The sequence below is a fragment of the Conger conger genome, chromosome 10 (assembly GCF_963514075.1).
Source record: "Conger conger chromosome 10, fConCon1.1, whole genome shotgun sequence".
In the NCBI taxonomy this organism is placed as follows: domain Eukaryota; kingdom Metazoa; phylum Chordata; class Actinopteri; order Anguilliformes; family Congridae; genus Conger; species Conger conger.
In genome coordinates, this window is record NC_083769.1 from 24,687,243 (window position 1) to 24,704,500 (window position 17,258).

General features: G+C 48.4%; 1 protein-coding gene across 2 annotated transcripts in view; it reads left to right on the forward strand.

Annotated features, from left to right (window-relative positions):
• The window catches only part of LOC133138399 (ankyrin repeat and SAM domain-containing protein 1A-like), a 94,846-nt gene that overhangs the window by 35,484 nt on the left and 42,104 nt on the right, over positions 1-17,258 (forward strand). For both annotated transcript variants that reach the window (XM_061257126.1, XM_061257127.1), the window contains exons 13-14: positions 2,483-2,597; positions 10,054-10,571. In XM_061257126.1, coding sequence (XP_061113110.1) covers positions 2,483-2,597; positions 10,054-10,571 — 633 coding nt within the window. The remainder of the gene's footprint in view (positions 1-2,482; positions 2,598-10,053; positions 10,572-17,258) is intronic.

Below are 17,258 nucleotides of genomic sequence, written 5' to 3' on the forward strand. Positions count from 1 at the left end.
TTAACAACTTGAATCGGAAGCACGTTCTCTCAGGTCGTGTTCACATGCTCTCTGCTGGTCTTTGTGGAGGGCTAGCAGCAACAGTCTGTTTGCCTAGCCAGCGCAGTACAAGCTCTCCAACATCCTCCCCGTGGCTCTTCTAGCTGGTGAATGCCAGCAACATCAAATGGGGTTTCACTGACTGAAATAGGGGTCCAGGCAGGGCCCTTGAGGTACGCCGTCAGTCATTTCCTTAGACGAGGTGATTAAGAGCAAGCAGTAAAGCATCGACCTGTTCTGAAGCAGTGATTGCACCTGTCACATCGAAGCATGTCCATAGGTCACTGTCCGCAACCTTCCTTTGCAAATGCCGGTTCCCCTTAATTGACCATTTAGCATTCAATGCAAGTGCAAGCCGTCCTCCCGGCTGCTGTCTGAACAGGTTAGGTCACAGGAAGGATGAATAGACTACTTTTATGAATAAAATAAGTTATTATGCATTACTGTGATGTTAGAGAGCACTCAGATTTTACTAGCTGCAGATTGCCGGCTCAGAGGAGGCCACGGTGGGAAAGAGAGACATTGGCTGAAGTGTGACGCACGGTGGGCCTCGGATCCCAGCGCTCTGCCCTGCAGCACTTGACCTCAAAGCTGCGTTTGATTAGAAGGCCAGTGCAATGCGGCGGTCAGACGGCATCCATCTTGAGAGATATGCCGACCTCCTGCCCCCAAGAACCTTGCAAGCTAAATGCTGCTTTACGGCAGTATGATTTGTACTGTAATCAAGTGCAATAAATCTTATCAGCAGCTTTGTTTATTTCTTCACATTACATAGTTATTTCCTGGGGTTTGGGCACTGTTGTGTAGTATGAACAGGAAAAAATATATAATGTATAATGTTCTGAGCTTCCTCAGTGGCTAATGAACGGGGCTGTGAACTGTGTGCAATAGGGAGGATTGTAATGGAATGACTGATGGTGTTATGCTGGCGTGTCGTATGTGCGTGTACACCAACCATGTTTTCATTTTTCACCTTCCAGTCACTTTTTCATCATTCAGACATCGCTGTAATGAGACAGCGGCAGCGGTCTAGAGAAACAGATCTCTCAGGCAGCTCCTCATCAGGTCTTTTAGGCTTATCTGTACTCGTCTGTACCTCTGGGGTTTGTGTCAGTCATACGAGTCCTGTTTCTGGGGCGTTTCGTCAGCGTGGTTCCCTGACTGAGAGCTGCTGTCGTGGTACCAGAGTGCTCGGAGCCACTCCACCTCCTGCGCCCTGGCTGATGACAGAGCTATGGCCACGATTCTCCCGTGGATTTATAGAGATGTCTGCACTTCCTTTTTCTTGGGAGAGTCTCTTGCTCTCTCTCTCTCTCTCTCTCTCTCTCTTTCTCTTTCTCTCTCCCTCCCTCTCCCTCCCTCTCCCTCTCCCTCTCTCTCTCTCTCTCTCTCTCTCTCTCTCCCCATCTATCGTTCTTTTTCTTCCCTATCTCTGTACAGCTCATTGCAGCTTTTCCTCCAAACGGGAAGTGACTGTTCAATATCTGGTTTCCTGTATGTTTATGGTCTGGTGTCCTGTAGATTTATGAAAGCGTGTGCTTGTCTGAATTTTCCTCTCCCTGTTCTCCTTCTCGTCCATGGCTCAAGGTAGCCTGACTCACTTTTATCACTGCCTATTCAGACAGGAAGTGGCCCTTTTTAAAACTTCACCCACCTGGTTTTCCATCACATCTGATGTCCTGCACATGTCCATGAATGACTGGCTGCATCTCCAATAGCGGAAATGCTGCCTCCTCTGGCAGTGTTCTAAAACAGGAAGGCATCGAGTACCGTCCCATTCAAAAGTTTGCCAAAACTGATGCCTTCTAAGGTGCCTTCATTTGGACTATTTTGAAGGCAGCATACATGTCTCATTCTCTGGGTAGGATATCCCATAAATCCCTCCGGCTTCTTACTTCCTGCAAATTAATTACGACTGAAAACAGCGCCAGAGTTTGCACAGAACTGTAAAAGAGGTTGTCCGCAAGTGCAGGTATACAGCGAGCTCAATATTTTGTTATAGTTGTATTTTTTAAGCTACATTTTAATTACTTTTACACACTGAAATAATGTACGACGAACGAGGCAGTTAAATTGCGTATAACCGCACATCACGTAATCACGTTACTTTGACTACTTTTGCCTTAGCACCAATGAAGACCCTTTGAAGGACATCGTCTAGTCAAGCAGCGAGACAGCAAGGCGACAAGGCAACTGCCTTCAGTTTGAGACACAGCCATTGTCATTGCCTTGTTGAACTTTGTGATTTTTATCTGAAAGAATGTGTGGGAGCAGTTGCCCACAGTAATGGCTTTGTTTATGAAAGGCGTTTGAGAATGTCATGTCAGTTGATTGCTGGCTGCGGCCGGCTGTTATTTGATTCTTGTCATGGAGTGGTGTCTGGTGGTAACTGGCAGCTGTGTTGAGGTGCTGACTGTGTCTCCCCCCCCCCCACAACTGCCAGAACCGGAAGCCAACTGTGCCCAGCGACCTCCGACCCCCAGGCCAGTCGTCCAACACCCTGCATCCCCCGGGGCAGACGTGTGGGCCGGGCCGGGCGGGACTCCGAATCCCTGGAGGTGAGTGAGTGCAATGGGGGTGGAATCTCCCCCTTAGTGCTGGGCTTGCCTTGCAGTTCAGTGTCATCCATTCAGTGTGGTGTGATGGATGAGATGGCACGTTCAAACCCCATCTAACCCCAAAACTAAATTTCTATGTGTGCGCTATGTATATAGGCTTTGTTAGGTAAATTCTAATTGTCAGGGGGCTCTTTAATTTCCCATTGCCCATTGCCCATTGCCAGGTAGTACAGTCTGATACAGCTGTATTTGCCCTGATTGGTTGCCTACATTAATCCAGCATGTGAACTGCTGATTGGCATTCTTTGGAAATCGTCCTGGACTAAGGCCTCTGTGAGTTGGTGCTTGATCACCTGAAAACTGAACCGGGGAACTAATCTGGTCTGGAATTCTTGATCAGATTCAGCTGAGTCTCTCTCGCACACGCATACACACACACACACACATACACACACACACACAGACATATACATAAAGGCAGTGGCTGCTCTTTGATTAGAGCAGAAGGGAGTCCTGCTGGACACCATTTCCATTTATAAGCTGCTGCCTCTCTCAGAGGGAGGGATTAGATGCGCTCTCACCCCTCCCCCAGCAGAGTGGTCGGGGCTGGATTCCTCCAGATCCCATGAGCCCTCACAGCCAGAGCTCAGAGCAGGGGACGCTGGGAACCCACCATCGCATAGCACCTGTTCTGCCTTCCTGAGAACCAAACGGACATTTCATGTGCATGCAGCACACCAGAGACGACTCATTGCTTGTCCTTGGCTGTGTCAATATTACAGCCACAGCAGGCCAAGGAGCCTGGAGCCCTCCATTTTTCAGGCTTTAGTCAGTTAGGTTTGAAAGAGCATATAGTTGGGGTAGATTCTCCAAACATTTTTACATAACACAGTACAATATACTGTGCTCTGTGTCAAACATTTGGTTGTGATTTTCCATGTCTTTTTCTGAGCTATTTCAGTGAGATATGATGTCTAGGCATGATTTTTTTAAATGAAGACATAAAAAAAACTTGTTTGCCAATACTTGCCATTTGTCCATAACTCAAGACTGAACATAGTTATGTAAAAGGAACTTTATGACATTATCGTATCTTGAAATACATTATTAATTTTCAGCATTTCCTTTGCATAGGTCTAATCACAGTTGAATTAAATGATTTCACCAGAGATTACCTTGAAAAAAAACAAAATTGATAAAAAATAATCACATAATTTTCCTTATAAATTTGGCTCCCCATGTAGGGCTCTACATATCCAATTCCCTAATTTAGAATGAGCAGTTGTGTGCTAGCCGCATTCATGCATAAGCCCCACTGCCAATTGGACAGTGTAGACCGTTCTCTTCGGAAGCGCATGGTGTCATCTGCTGCCTCTTTACATTGCTTACTACAGCTGGAGTGCAGTTAGAGTGGAGTGGGAGGAAGACCGGTCATATGCGGCTTTAATGCAGAACATGGGCGCCCAATCAACCGACAGGGGTCACTAGTTAGCGATGAGACATGGACCCCTAACCGACAGAACCTTCCCATTCCCATTGAGACGGCAGTTTGGATTTGATTGGAGACTGTTGGGCTCACCTCAGCACCAGAGCAAGGTGCCATAACTGAACGAGCCATACAGCAGTCTACCTTCGTTTGAAAAAGACATCTTGCATCTTTTCATCCTTAGGCAGACGAATTAGACCAATTATTCAGTTTGACTTTAAGCTCTTTCCTATCGAACGCATGGACTTGCTGATGTTATTACCGATAGCCGTGTGTAATAAACCCGGCTCAACGACGTGGCTGTGACTGCGGTGTCTGATGGGAGAGTGTGTGGCTGTTCCACCCTGACTCTGCTGCAGTGTAGTCTGTTTTTAAGCAGCCCCATGGTGTTGTCTTCAGGGCGTGTCACTGCTCCCCTCCCAGGCCTGGACAGCTGGGCTGCCTCTCGCAGAGTTTGGAATGAGGCTGGGAGTGGGGCATGCCTCACACATCCCCCTCTTTCACATTTACACAATCTCTTTATTCATAACACTACTCCTTCATCATACAGTAATGATTTTTATGTCTCTAGTTGGAGCTCTATGTTTGGTTAGTTTGTTCTAGTTTTGTTTAAAAAACAATCCTCTCTGGGCAAACTGATGATTGGATGTACCCAGCACACATAAAGTAAATGACTTTTATAGGGATAATAGCCAAAGGCTGCCCATCTAACCAATATTACATTTACATTTTTCAGAGAGCAAACATTTTTTAATCAAGTTTTAAATGAGAGGTTGGCTCATGTCAATTGTAAAATATTTTCTGCAATATTCTGATAATTCTGCTATTAGAATTTTTTGCATGTAATATTAAAGATTTTGACACTTTGCATCACAGTTTGCTTTGACTTTGCTTTCCACCAACAGATTGTTGCTTCACTGTGAACTAATTTGATGCATAGCACAGGCATTTCTGCATCTGCTAGCAAATGATAAACAGCATCTGGAATCTTAGGAGAGAAGGAATAACGTGTTTTTTTGAGGGGTGCGGGAGGGGGGGTGGGGTGTGGTTTCTGTCTTGGGCAGTAATCGTACAGCCCTCTTGGCACAGTCACGCTGCGCCCTAGGACTGCTGCTGTGCATTGGGAGGGGGTGGGAGCAGTATGCTTCCGTGAGACAGGAAACCGCATTATGGCCCTAACTGCCACTCTTGGGGATGGATGGACAGACTGACGTAGACAGACAGACACACACACACACACACACACGTAAGAGTGAGTGAGTAGACAGGTAGTGGTTGACTGGTAGATGGGTAGTGAGTAGGTAGATTGTCTGTAGCGTAGTGGTTAAGGTACATGACTGGGACCCGCAAGGGTCAGAAAGAAAGATACACTTGTAAAAATCACAGGATTGCCAAGACGTAAAACTTCAAAAGCATTCTGTAAAAAAATAAACGTGTCCATAAAGCAAAGCCTGTTTCACGGCTGTACCCTCCCTGTAATTTAGATGAAAGGAGAAGTGGGGAAGCGCCAGGGCTCTCTGGGGCCGGTTCTACCTTCCTCTGCCCCCCCCAGCGGGGCGCACCGGTCCCCCGCCCGCGGTTAACATCTCACACCCCCCACCCGAGCTGCCGAAGGGAAGCTTTCAGACTCCATTCTCTGAAAAAAAAAAAAGATCATCTGACAGGCAGCAGTCCCAGCCTTAGGGCTACAGGTTTGTTTGGCATTCAGATTTCGCAGCTTTTTGATCTCATTGACAAATCTGAGATGGGTCCCCCTCACACTTAGGTGAGCTGGGATGAGCTCAGGCAGGGTGCTCCACTCTATCCGCCCTGCGGCGCTAACGCTGTACACTGTCATAATTACCCTATGTGGGTTTGTGTACAGTCAAGAGATTATCGTCACGTCTGGGGATATGTATTGTGCTGTTGTTCTGAAAGTACATTTTTGTGTATTCGGCTAATTTTATTGTGTAATCTGTGCGAATACCTGCTTCGCGTTTTAAGTGCACGTGTGAAAAGGGTTTGAATGTGAACACCTCCCATGGCTGTGAATGGCTGATGGAGACATAGTTTTCCCCATCGGGCCCCTGCTCCTGTAGGGCCACGGGACCTCTGTGTTCTATTGGGCAGACGGTCATCCCCGTAAACCCTGTGGAAATCCCATAAAACCAGGCACGGGTGGCTATCAGAGTGCCACGTCACGGAAAACTGGATCCGCCTAAAACGAAACGGTCTCTACACATTCAGCGTTACGGTTTGATCTCACACACACACACACACACACTAGGGCTGTCTACTAGACTAAAAGTGAAATAACAGTGATTAATTCATGTTTTATGATATTGATAATGAATTTCCTAAATTGAGCCTAAATGTTTTTTAGACCGTCCTCTTTTTGTATGATGTCCACGAGAATGTTCAAGAAGGGCACAACAGCAGGGAGGTAATACTTTGCTTTCAGAATTTATTTACATTTCTGATGGATAGTGACTCATTTAATTTGTTATTTAGCTGACGTCTTATCCAACGTGAGTTACAGTTTATTAGCCTAAACAGGGCACAATCCCCCCTGGAACAATCCCACCTGGATCAGTGTATCTTGGATTTACCCTGAACAATTCAACTCTAAAATGGGTTACCTTGCAATGAAAAAGTAATGGAACCCACTTTGCAGCCTGTATCCGCAGGATCCTTATTGAGTTGCCAAAAACACAAGGAGGTCCACTTGGTTTCAGCCAAGTGCTGCACATATTTTATTTACACTGTCCCCTGCTTAGGGTAAAACACTCTGCTTGTGTGGAAGTGCCAGGAGTGCTCAGGTATTCCTGCCTCACGCTGTAGCTGTGTTTCCACCACACCAGAGGATTATGCTCCTTTTCCTTTTGATACATCATCTTCACATGCTGCAGAACATTAATCAGCTATGCTTATTTAAAAACAAATTCAACGCCTGATTGGTTATGCAACAGTGGGGCAGGAGTAGTCATTCAGAAGTGAGGTAATGTTTAGAAACATGCAAGTGATTAAAAAATAATAATATTGGCACATTTTCCTGAGATATTCTTGTGGTGCCGATACATTTACAAGAATCCCTACATTGAAACCTTTGAGAAAATTTTTAAACGATGCTATATATTGTTTTTGTTTTTTTGCCCACATAGAACATGTTCTTATGTTACATTGGAAACCTGGTAAGGCATTACATTTAAATACGCATTGTTCATTTGTAGCTGTGAAGAGTGCGTAAACCACAGACAATGCATATTAGCAGAATATTTTGGGATGTTATCAGAACATTAACATGACTTTGGGCTTTTTAGAATGACTTTAGCATGATGTTGGGCCAAGTCTCTTTAGCATTAGCTTTTGTGTAAGTGCCGCAAAAGCTGTAGAGTCATTCATATTCATTCATATTCACAATGAACCCATTGCATAACCAAGAACCCACAAGTCTCTCTGGTAACTCCAGTGTGGAAAGATTTTCATCATTAAAGCCTCTCTCTCTGTTAACTCCAGTGTGGAAGGTTTTCATCATTAAAGCCATAAAAGGGTGGGGGTGTTTTTGTTAAGATCAGTTCAACTGCTTTTTGCCATTAAAAAAAAACTAAAGAAAACAAAAAACTGTTGGAGCCTTGCGAGAATTGTGTCATTCATATAACTCTTTGCCCAGCCATGAGATAAATTACAGTGTCTTAGTTGGCATACCTTGTTTGAGACCACATATGCACAACCAAACATGTTGTATTAGTCACTTTGAAATGCCCTAGATTAGAATTGCAAAATTCATGTTCAAGGCAAGATAACGTGTCTGTTTTTTCAGCTCTGTAAGTCATTTGGCTGTTCATTTTGTTTCAATGGAAAACAATCTTTGTCCTTGTGTTCTGTCATGGGACATATGAAGATTCCTGCAATCCCTTAAGGATTTTGGCTTTCTTGGACCGGATCTGTGCTAGATAGCCAGCCCTAACTCGCATAATATAAATGTTTATGAAACGGAGACGAACGGCACGTTTTGGCTTCCTCTTAGCAACTCTTGAAATGGAAGTGTCCCTCGCTCACTGATTTCAGAAGCACCCCCCGTAGATGATGGAGTGTTTGTTTTGGCACTAGTTAAGACACAAATAACTTTGTTGCACCAGAGAAGGGAAAAGTCACAGCCCAGCTCTCTCGCACCAAGGGGGTACTGCCGCCTCCCTTTGCCTTGTTTTTGCGTGGAGGCTCTGAAGGGGTTAAGGGATACCGTAATGGCTGCTCACGCCCGTTTCCCTGCTGCGGTGGGCGGGGTGGGCTTCCGGCAGGCGCTCTGCGTGTCTGCTCTCGCCCACGCCAGCTGAGAGCGCTGCCTGTTACTTCAGACCAGGGCACAGCCGAGCTCCCACACTCCTCTGCTCCCCTTCCCCCAACAACAAACCACTTCTGCGCTTAACGGCCAAACAACGTGGGATGGACTGCCCTCACGATTCTGACATCACTGGGTTATGTCTGGAAACCCTGGAAAATGGCAAACTCAGTGCTGTGTACAGTAAGCATGACGTTTGGCCTGCCTACCTATAACCTGCCAGTATCCTCTGAAATGTGCTTTTTTTTTTTTCTCACAAGCTTTCTGTCCTGTGATAAGCACATAGAGTAGTGAGGTTTCCCAGCCTGAAATGAGCTGGTAAGCTCTGCAGGAATGCGTATCAGCAGCAGAGCAGAAGTCTTTTAGGCCGGTAAAAGAGCACTGGTAGGATTCCCAGCATCCCTCACTCCCTCTTGCTTTACTCACACCTCCTCCCGCTGTCCTCGCTGAAGGGCAGACGAAAACAAACCCGTGGGGTCACCAGCCCCCATGAGCCGGCCCTGCCCCAGTTTCCCCTGTCACCATACACCTTCACTCACACACACACACACACACACACACTCTCTGAGAGCCCTCAGTCACACGCACACACACAAACACACACACACACACTCTCCCTGAGAGCCCTCAGTCACACGCGCACACACACGCGCACGCACACACACACAAACACTTCAGCTTGGAGAGCCCTCAATCTCACACACACACACACACACACTCTCTGAGAGCCCTCAGTCACACACACACACACACAAGGCGATAAGAGCACGTTCCCTCCCTATCAAGTGCGGAGCCCCTCTGTAGCCAATTACCCAGACTGTCACACTGAATAAGGCTGGCACAGGAATGGAAGGGGCCGAGATTACACAGAAACGGGGAGCTGGGCGGCAGCCCAACACCAACGTTCCGGGGAGAGGGATTGGGAATGTTCTCGGGAAGGGTGGGAGCGTTAGGGGGACATGGCACTCTGACCTCAGCTTTACAATGCCGGAGTCGTTTTTGTGTTTCTTGGGAGTAACAGAATAAAAGTTAAAATTGAAAGTGCTGTGGCTTTGAGTCTAATCTCAGCTCTGGGCCCTGAGAGAGCAGGGTGGGGCTGTGTGGCAGTTATTGTAGCGAGGAAAAGGAGATAATTTCTTCCCTGATAAAGTAGCTTTACTAAATTTTGGGAAGGGAGTTCTTGTTTTGTGAATGTGAGGGATATTCAAGTGTGTGTGTATGTCTCTGTGTGTGTGTGTGTGTTCTCTCCAGTATCCTGTTTCAAGCTGGTGACTTTTCCTATAGGGAATCCTCTGTGCTGCATAACTTCCTTGGAACCTGACCTTAAAAATAAGGCTGGCAGTTGTTAGTTAGCCGATTGGGTGAGAGGGAGGGAACAAGAGAGAAGGAGGAGGGAAAGGACAGAGCAGCAGGCAGCAGTGAGGCAGCAGAGGGTAAACAGCCTTCCTCAGGCTGGGTCGGGGTTTCGTAACTCTCCAGGCTCTCTCGCCTCTGGAAAAAAACAATCGCGGATCTGTTCAGGGCCGTGTGGGCGGCTCCTCATTACCCTCCCGGGCGGAGACGCGCCCCGTCACTCCGCTTCCGGCCTCCTCGCCTCCTTCACCTCCCCGTCCTCTCTCTCTCCCTCTCTCTTTCCTCCTCTCGTCTCCCAGAGAACGCAGAGGGCGAAGCGTCCGCAGCTCCGGAGCTGTTCACAGGCCTGCTGCACGGATCCTCGCCCGTCTTCGAGTCCCGGGAGGAGCCTTTCCGAGAGGTCACCGCCGGCGACCAGGAGCCCCCGCCCTCGGGCCCCTCGCCCACGCCTCCACCCCCGGCGACAGCCCCCGCCATGGCGACCCCCCTGCCGGACCCCAAAGCCATCTACGCCACCGTGGTGCACTCCAGGGACCGCGTCCGGGATCGGGACCGCAGTCGGGAGAAGGACAGGAACAGGGATAGGGACTCCCCCTCTGCCGCCCCGCCACCCCCCGTCCCACCCCCCGGGCGCATGCGGCCCCCGGGGGACCTGAAGCTGGCCCGCAGCCTCTCCAAATCGGACTCGGACCTCCTGGTGTCCCCCCCTGGGGAAGAGGAGGGGGGGCTGGGCGGCCGCAGTGAGTCGGTGTCCAACTGCAGCGCCGCCAAGAAGCGGCTGGAGAAGTCTCCGTCGTTCGCCTCGGAGTGGGACGAGGTGAGCCCGTCTGTGGGGGGGGAAGGGGGGGAAGGGGGGGTGAGGGTGTTTCAGTAACATGGCTTTGTCAGTTTTAGAGGGAGACTGAGGAGTGTTGACACTCGCTGAAGGGCTTGGCGCTGAGGTAATGACAGTGCAGCAGGCTAATGTGGCCAAAGCCACACCGTTACAGGGGTTAACGGACATGTTCGGGCACTGCAGCCTCTTACACACTGCACAGACGGAAGCAAAAACAAATTCAGATAACCATGGAAGAACAAAAACACACACACGCACACATACAGTGTAAGAGAAAAGTTGCTGAGTAGAACCGACACACTCTTTGACAGACACACACATGTTGCACAGTGCTCCCCAGCCCACACTGTACTAATGGCCATCTCTGCCCAGTCCTCTCTGTTTTCTCCTGCCCGGTGCAGTGAGGTCCCATGCTTGGATGGAGCCTCCGGCCCCCCCATCAGTCACGTGGACTGCCCCTTCACGGCTCCCTGGCCGATATCATTATCGTTCAGCATAAACACCCGGTCGGTAGAATGATCCTCTTAGAGCCGCTGGCTGCTTTCTCTGGCTCCTCAGCTTCTCTGGTTGTTGGTGTTTGGCTTGGTTAACAGCTTCGAGCCAATGGCACCGATTGCTTTCCATTTGACCTCTCCCCGTTTTGTTTATGTCTGTGTAAAGAACAACAACCTCACCCTGAGGGTCATCAGAGGTGTGTGTACCGTCTAAAGGGCTTGTTCCTGGAACAGTGTGCGATCCTGCATCTGTGTGTTTTGTCTCTAAACCAGCCACTGTGAATTTTTTTTATGATATCCAAAGGATTAACATGTTGTAACCTCCAGGGGAGCAAATGGGGACGTCACCTAATGTCCCATGGCCATCCCTCATTAACTGAGGTGTTTAAGTACTAGTTGGCAAACTAACTATACATGATATATGGTTGACCGCTAACTGCACATAGCCATTAGCCTTGTTAGCTGGTAAACATCTTGGTGAATGAATGCATAATCGTTCCATATAATTATGACCATACAATATGGTTGGCCTTCAAATTGAGTGCTCTGGCCTTTTTCGCTTAGCATTTCATTGCCCTTAATGATCAAAACAGAAAATGGGGCATTGGTATATTGGCAGAGAAGTGTGCGTATGTGCATGTTCTATAGTTGTTCCCCTAGTGTTTTGCCTCAGTCCATCCCCTTATATAGAGTTCTCTTGGTTTCCTTGGCTCCTGCTTTACTCCCCAGGTGACAGCAAGGTTATTAAAGGAGCTGTGCTAGATAACATACACACGCACACGCACACGCACACACACACACACACACACACACACACACACACACACACACACACACACTTTATTTTGTTTCAGAGTTTTTGAAAAGCTGTGTCTTTAAATGGGGGGGGAAAAGCTGTTTATTGTCTGCTGTTATCAGGCTATTGGTCTTGATGTGCTAGAGGTGCTGGCGGCTGGGCTGCCTGTGGAAGTCAGGTGGTTGGCGACACCTCACCGCAATGCTCTCGTCACAGATACGCGTCACATAAGACGTCATCACAGTTGTTTTGGTGGGAGGTTCTGTCTGCCTACCTCGCAGGGGTCTTTTGATTAGCAACTGGTTCCCTGAGGCGCTGGCTTCATCTTGCAATTTATGCAGAGTCCATAAGCTGTGAAGCTCTGTCTGTCACTCTGGTTTATCAGCTAATGATAGTCTCTCAGTCAGTGCTTCTAGGGACTCGCTCCCATACAAGGAGATTATCAAATGTGTGAGTGAGCATTTAGCACCTTTAGTAACTAAACAGAGTGTCTAAATTATCCGAAGATATATTATTGGACGGTTATGAGTAATAGACAGAGCGGGGTGCTGTTTCATCATAGTGTCTAAAGAAGGTGAGAAAAAGCATATAAATATTGTGGCTTTTTTTTGGCTGACCACCCCCTGTTCCACTTTGAGGGCAGCAGGAACACGCACACCCCAGTAGGTGGGACGTCGCACTCTGTAAGCAGTCACGTTTTTCAGGGTGGTCTGCGTTCTCTCTCCGGCCTGTTCTCTTCACACCCTCCCAGACACGCTCTGCAGATAAAGTGCCCCGCTCCCAGCCAAGGCCTGCATCACGCGGCACTTACGGTAGCGCACCGCTCGGTGATGAAGGGTTACGGGCACGAGGCTGTTACACGCTGGCAGGGGTCTGTGCGCTCAGTCAGAGGGGAACGGAACAATGACACTCGCAAGGGACAAACTTTGCATAAGCATTCCGCCCCGTTGAGTATGGCATGAAGAGCTCTTGGATCGCGGTGTCGAGAGCAACCGTTTGCCCGAAGGTCATCGTTCCAGTTATAACCCCCCCCCCCCCGCACGGCTGAGAGGAAGTATTGCGCCGGTCACATGACACCTCGGCGTCTGTGACGTAAGGGAAACGCGGCTGAGAGGGGGACTCGCCTGCCGGAGATCAGTGTGGCGTAGCGCGTCTCTCACGGCGACGGGCTGCAGACGCTGCGTCTCCATACGGACGGCACGCTGCTCGTAATGTCGGGAAGCTGAGAGCCAGACGTTTTGCGGGGAGGCACAGTGCGGTACTCGTTTATCTGCTTCCTTGGTTTCGTCGGGTCTGCCAGCTTAATGGAAGTACTGGAGTTTAAAAACTTTCACGAATCTTCCCTCCTTTTACTGTACCGTCTGGCTGAATGTTGATTCGTTAAAGCATTTGGTTATGGTTGGCCTTTGAATTGAGTGCTCTGGCCCATGGCATTTCATTGCCCTCTGATCAAAACAGAAAAGAAACATTGGGTCCAAAACCTTTTCTCCTTGATATTTCGAATACAAAAGACCCTTAAGTATTACTCTCTTTCGTATTCCAATGTAAAACAGCTTTTGTCTCTTAAATGATGGAGGATTATTTGTACTGCTCTTTTGATAGTCTAACATGGACAAATGGAATTAATTTGATTTGATGTAGATGACTGCTCATCGTATTGTTTGGTCAGAGAACGCGGCCGCACTTTTAGGATATGTATCATTTTGACAGCTTATTTGGGATTTAACAGCCAATGAGAGCCAGTGATGGTTTGTAATGCATATTGCCTGGGGGACTGTGTACACATTGCTATACTTGGCTGTGTGTCTTTGTGCCCATACACAAGGCATCACGTCTTGACTCTGGAGTATGTAGCGCGGATGTAGGAATAACACCGTTCATAATTCATAACTTTGGGTCAGATGGCTGTACGCTGTGTGCGCATTGAAATAGCTTTTGACAGGACTCGGAAGGAACATGAAAAATCATTTTGTTCCTTCAAAAATGGGTTTGAAATTGCTCTTGTGCCTGTGCACAAACATCAGTATGCAAGGAAAATAACTCAACCCCCATTTTCCCCACCACTCATTATCTTCTGGGAGAGGAATGTTCACCCTTCTTGGAACGCAAGTCTTACTCTAAGACATTGACAATGAGCTCATGTGAAAGTACAAAGATTAATTATTCTGCTTTATACACCTAATTGGCAATATTTTAGCCTTATTTAGCAAAACTCATCAAAGTAAGAATTTAAGCCTAAATACAAGACAGCTGACAAATATAAGACAAAGAGAGATTGACTTATTTTTTGGTTTGTGCAGTGCACCCTATTATTCCCGCATTCCCCTGTCTGTGATCTTCGCAGCTCTGATTAGCCCATTACGGTTTAATACAGGCCAGCCCAAATGAGGCATCTGTCCACCCGAACAGAATCTCTCCACGATTCAATCTTTAATGCCCCTCCTTAAATTTCTCTCATTGCTTTTGGTGTCACTGTGTGCTTCTCGGGGCCAGCCTGCTGAACGGTGGTGTTTAGCTTCGACGTGAAACGGGCAGTTGAGGGAGTGAACCTTCCCTCTGTCAGTGGGAGTGCAGTCAGCTCGATAGTTGGATCTTAGGGAAATGGTGGCAGTCTGTAGTTCCCCCAGGCCCCTTTCCTCCCTGCCCTTATGAGGTCACTGGAGTTAGCAGACCAACGGTCACGGCAACATAGGAGGTTCTGAACATCTACCTCTATGAATCTCCAAAAATTGTGAGAACCTCGTTTTAGGTATTTATTGTATATCGTGTTTGACCATTGAAGGGGGTTCTGAAGGGCACACAAGGGGAGTAGCTGGCTCTGGAGCCCCAGAGTAGCTGTAACAAGACTAGAGCAGCGAACTCTCCATTTTCTTATCCTTTGGTTAAATACAAAATGAAAGGGATGTGGCCACCATGTTGTTGGTTCTCTACATGGTTTCAAGGAGAAGATGTTCCTGCAGAGGCTGGGTCAGAGCTGTGAGTTATGAAGCTTGTTCAGAGCGGCCGCTGAGGTGTGAGGTCAAACTCAAGTGCTAAGGCATCCAGGTAAAGGGTGAGTGAGTGAGTGAGTGAGTGAGTGAGTGAGTGAGTGAGTGAGTGAGTGAGTGAGTGAGTGAGTGAGTGAGTGAGTGAGTGAGTGAGTGAGTGAGTGAGTGAGTGAGTGAGTGAGTGAGTGAGTGAGTGAGTGAGTGAGTGAGTGAGTGAGTGAGTGAGTGAGTGAGTGAGTGAGTGAGTGAGTGAGTGAGTGAGTGAGTGAGTGAGTGAGTGAGTGAGTGAGTGAGTGAGTGAGTGAGTGAGTGAGTGAGTGAGTGAGTGAGTGAGTGAGTGAGTGAGTGAGTGAGTGAGTGAGTGAGTGAGTGAGTCTTCCGTGAACCTGACAAATCAGATGTGTGGCTTGGTAAAGGAGTAGGCCTATGTTCTCTGTTGTAATGCACGTATTCAGCTGACTTGTGATCGGTCAGCTCCCAGTGTTTGGCTTGAAGCCCCTGCTGCTCTGTGCAATGTGAAAGATGAGAGTAATGCATTTCCCACACATTGGCTATCTCAGCTGTGCCCTTCAGACCCCTCCCCTGTGCACCTGCCGGAGCGTTGTGTGCCTGGGTTTATATTCCCGTCACAGACCGATTGGCTGTTCCTCCTGTCCGTCTTAGCTCCATACTCCTGCATCGTGTTCGGCAGCACCATCCCACCTCTCAGTAAGACGAAGAGCCTAATTTTCACCTAGTTCAGGAAAATGCCCCACTCATCTATAACCAAGCACTTAAACCTCAACCCTGATCACCCCAGGGTGTGTTCAATAAGACTGCTGTTACGGCAGGAGAGATGTACGCCCACAGATCTTTGCTCTGTTTAAAGTGCCTGCGCACACACACACACACACACACACACACACACACACACACACACACAATCACAAATGAAACCAGCATTAACTGACTTGCTTAGCGGTTTGGCTCAGGACATGAAGCACATTTGGCTATTGGCCCCTCGGTCCTGTCCAGTGTCTTTAATGAAAATGTCAGAAGGGGGAATGATTGCCTATCTGCAGCGGGCTCTAATACAGCTCTCCCCCGAGCCAAGGCTCCTGACCTCCTGTGAGAGTGTTCAGTTTTGGCAATGAAAGTTTTTCAGAAATCACCATGGTTATTAAACCTTTGCACGAGGACTACATTTCCTGGAGAGTAGATGGAGAATCCTCATGTCATTCTCATTGTGGTCAGGCCTGGATCCTTTTACCCAGAACACCGTTCTTACAACACAGCTTTTATTCAGTCTGCGAACTCAAACTCGGCCTGGTGAAATAACTCTCTCTCACACACACACACACACACACACACACACACACACACAAACATGAGCCCGCTAAATATTCACGAGCCCTAAATCCGTCGGCGCTTGTGCAGGGCGGAGCGGATCCTCGTCCCAGGATGCACTGGAGCGAGATTTAATTACGGAGCTCTCCTGCCTTCTTACTCCGGATTTGCGCAGTGGCGCGGCGTAGAAAACGATGTTTCAGAACCTGTGTTCATCTTCCGCCAGGCATCGACAGAAGCGCACGCAGAAATGTACCTATGTGATTGAGTGAAGCACAGCCCCCAGGGAATCGCACTTTCCCTCAGAAAGTTTGGGCTCTTTGAATTACAGTATGTTGCTGCAGAAATAAGCACAGTCACTGCTTCCTCCACAGAAATTGTAAGCAGACAGGCAAAGCACTGTATTCATTATTTCTCCTTTCTTTGTGCCTCCCCCAGAAAATCTAAATGTACAAAATGCATTTTCTTTCTTCCTTTCTTTCTTTCTTTCTTTTTTGACTGTTCTCTCTCGTCCACGCCTCCTGACATGTCTCCCTGGGAGAGCCTTCCTCTCGGCGGCCATCTTGTTGGTCACGGTTGACTTCCCTGGGACACTCGGCCCGACTGTGTGACAGCGTGTGGGCGAGGGGTCCCAGGACACCACAGGCCTTTGCATTGTCCTTCGCCCCTTCCTGTTCTCACACGCGAACACACACACACACACACACGCACGCACACACGCACGCAGAAGTGCAAATGCATCCAGACACACACACACACACACACACACACACACACTGAAACGCACAGCCTACCTCTTGGTCTCTATCCGAGGGGGATTTGACTTGCATGAGGCCCTGAGCCTGTGTGTGTGTGTGTGTGTGTGTGTGAGAGAGTGTGTGTGAGAGAACACAAAGCCGGCTCATGACTTGCTAATGCAGGCCCCGCGTCGGCCCCGGCTCACGCCGGACGTGACGATCCAGGGGGCGCATTGTGTGGGCCTGCGAGTGGAGGCCAGGCTCCTGACCGAGGGGAGGGAGAAAGAGCGTGTGTGTGTGTGTGTGTGTGAAAGAGAGAGAGAGAGAAA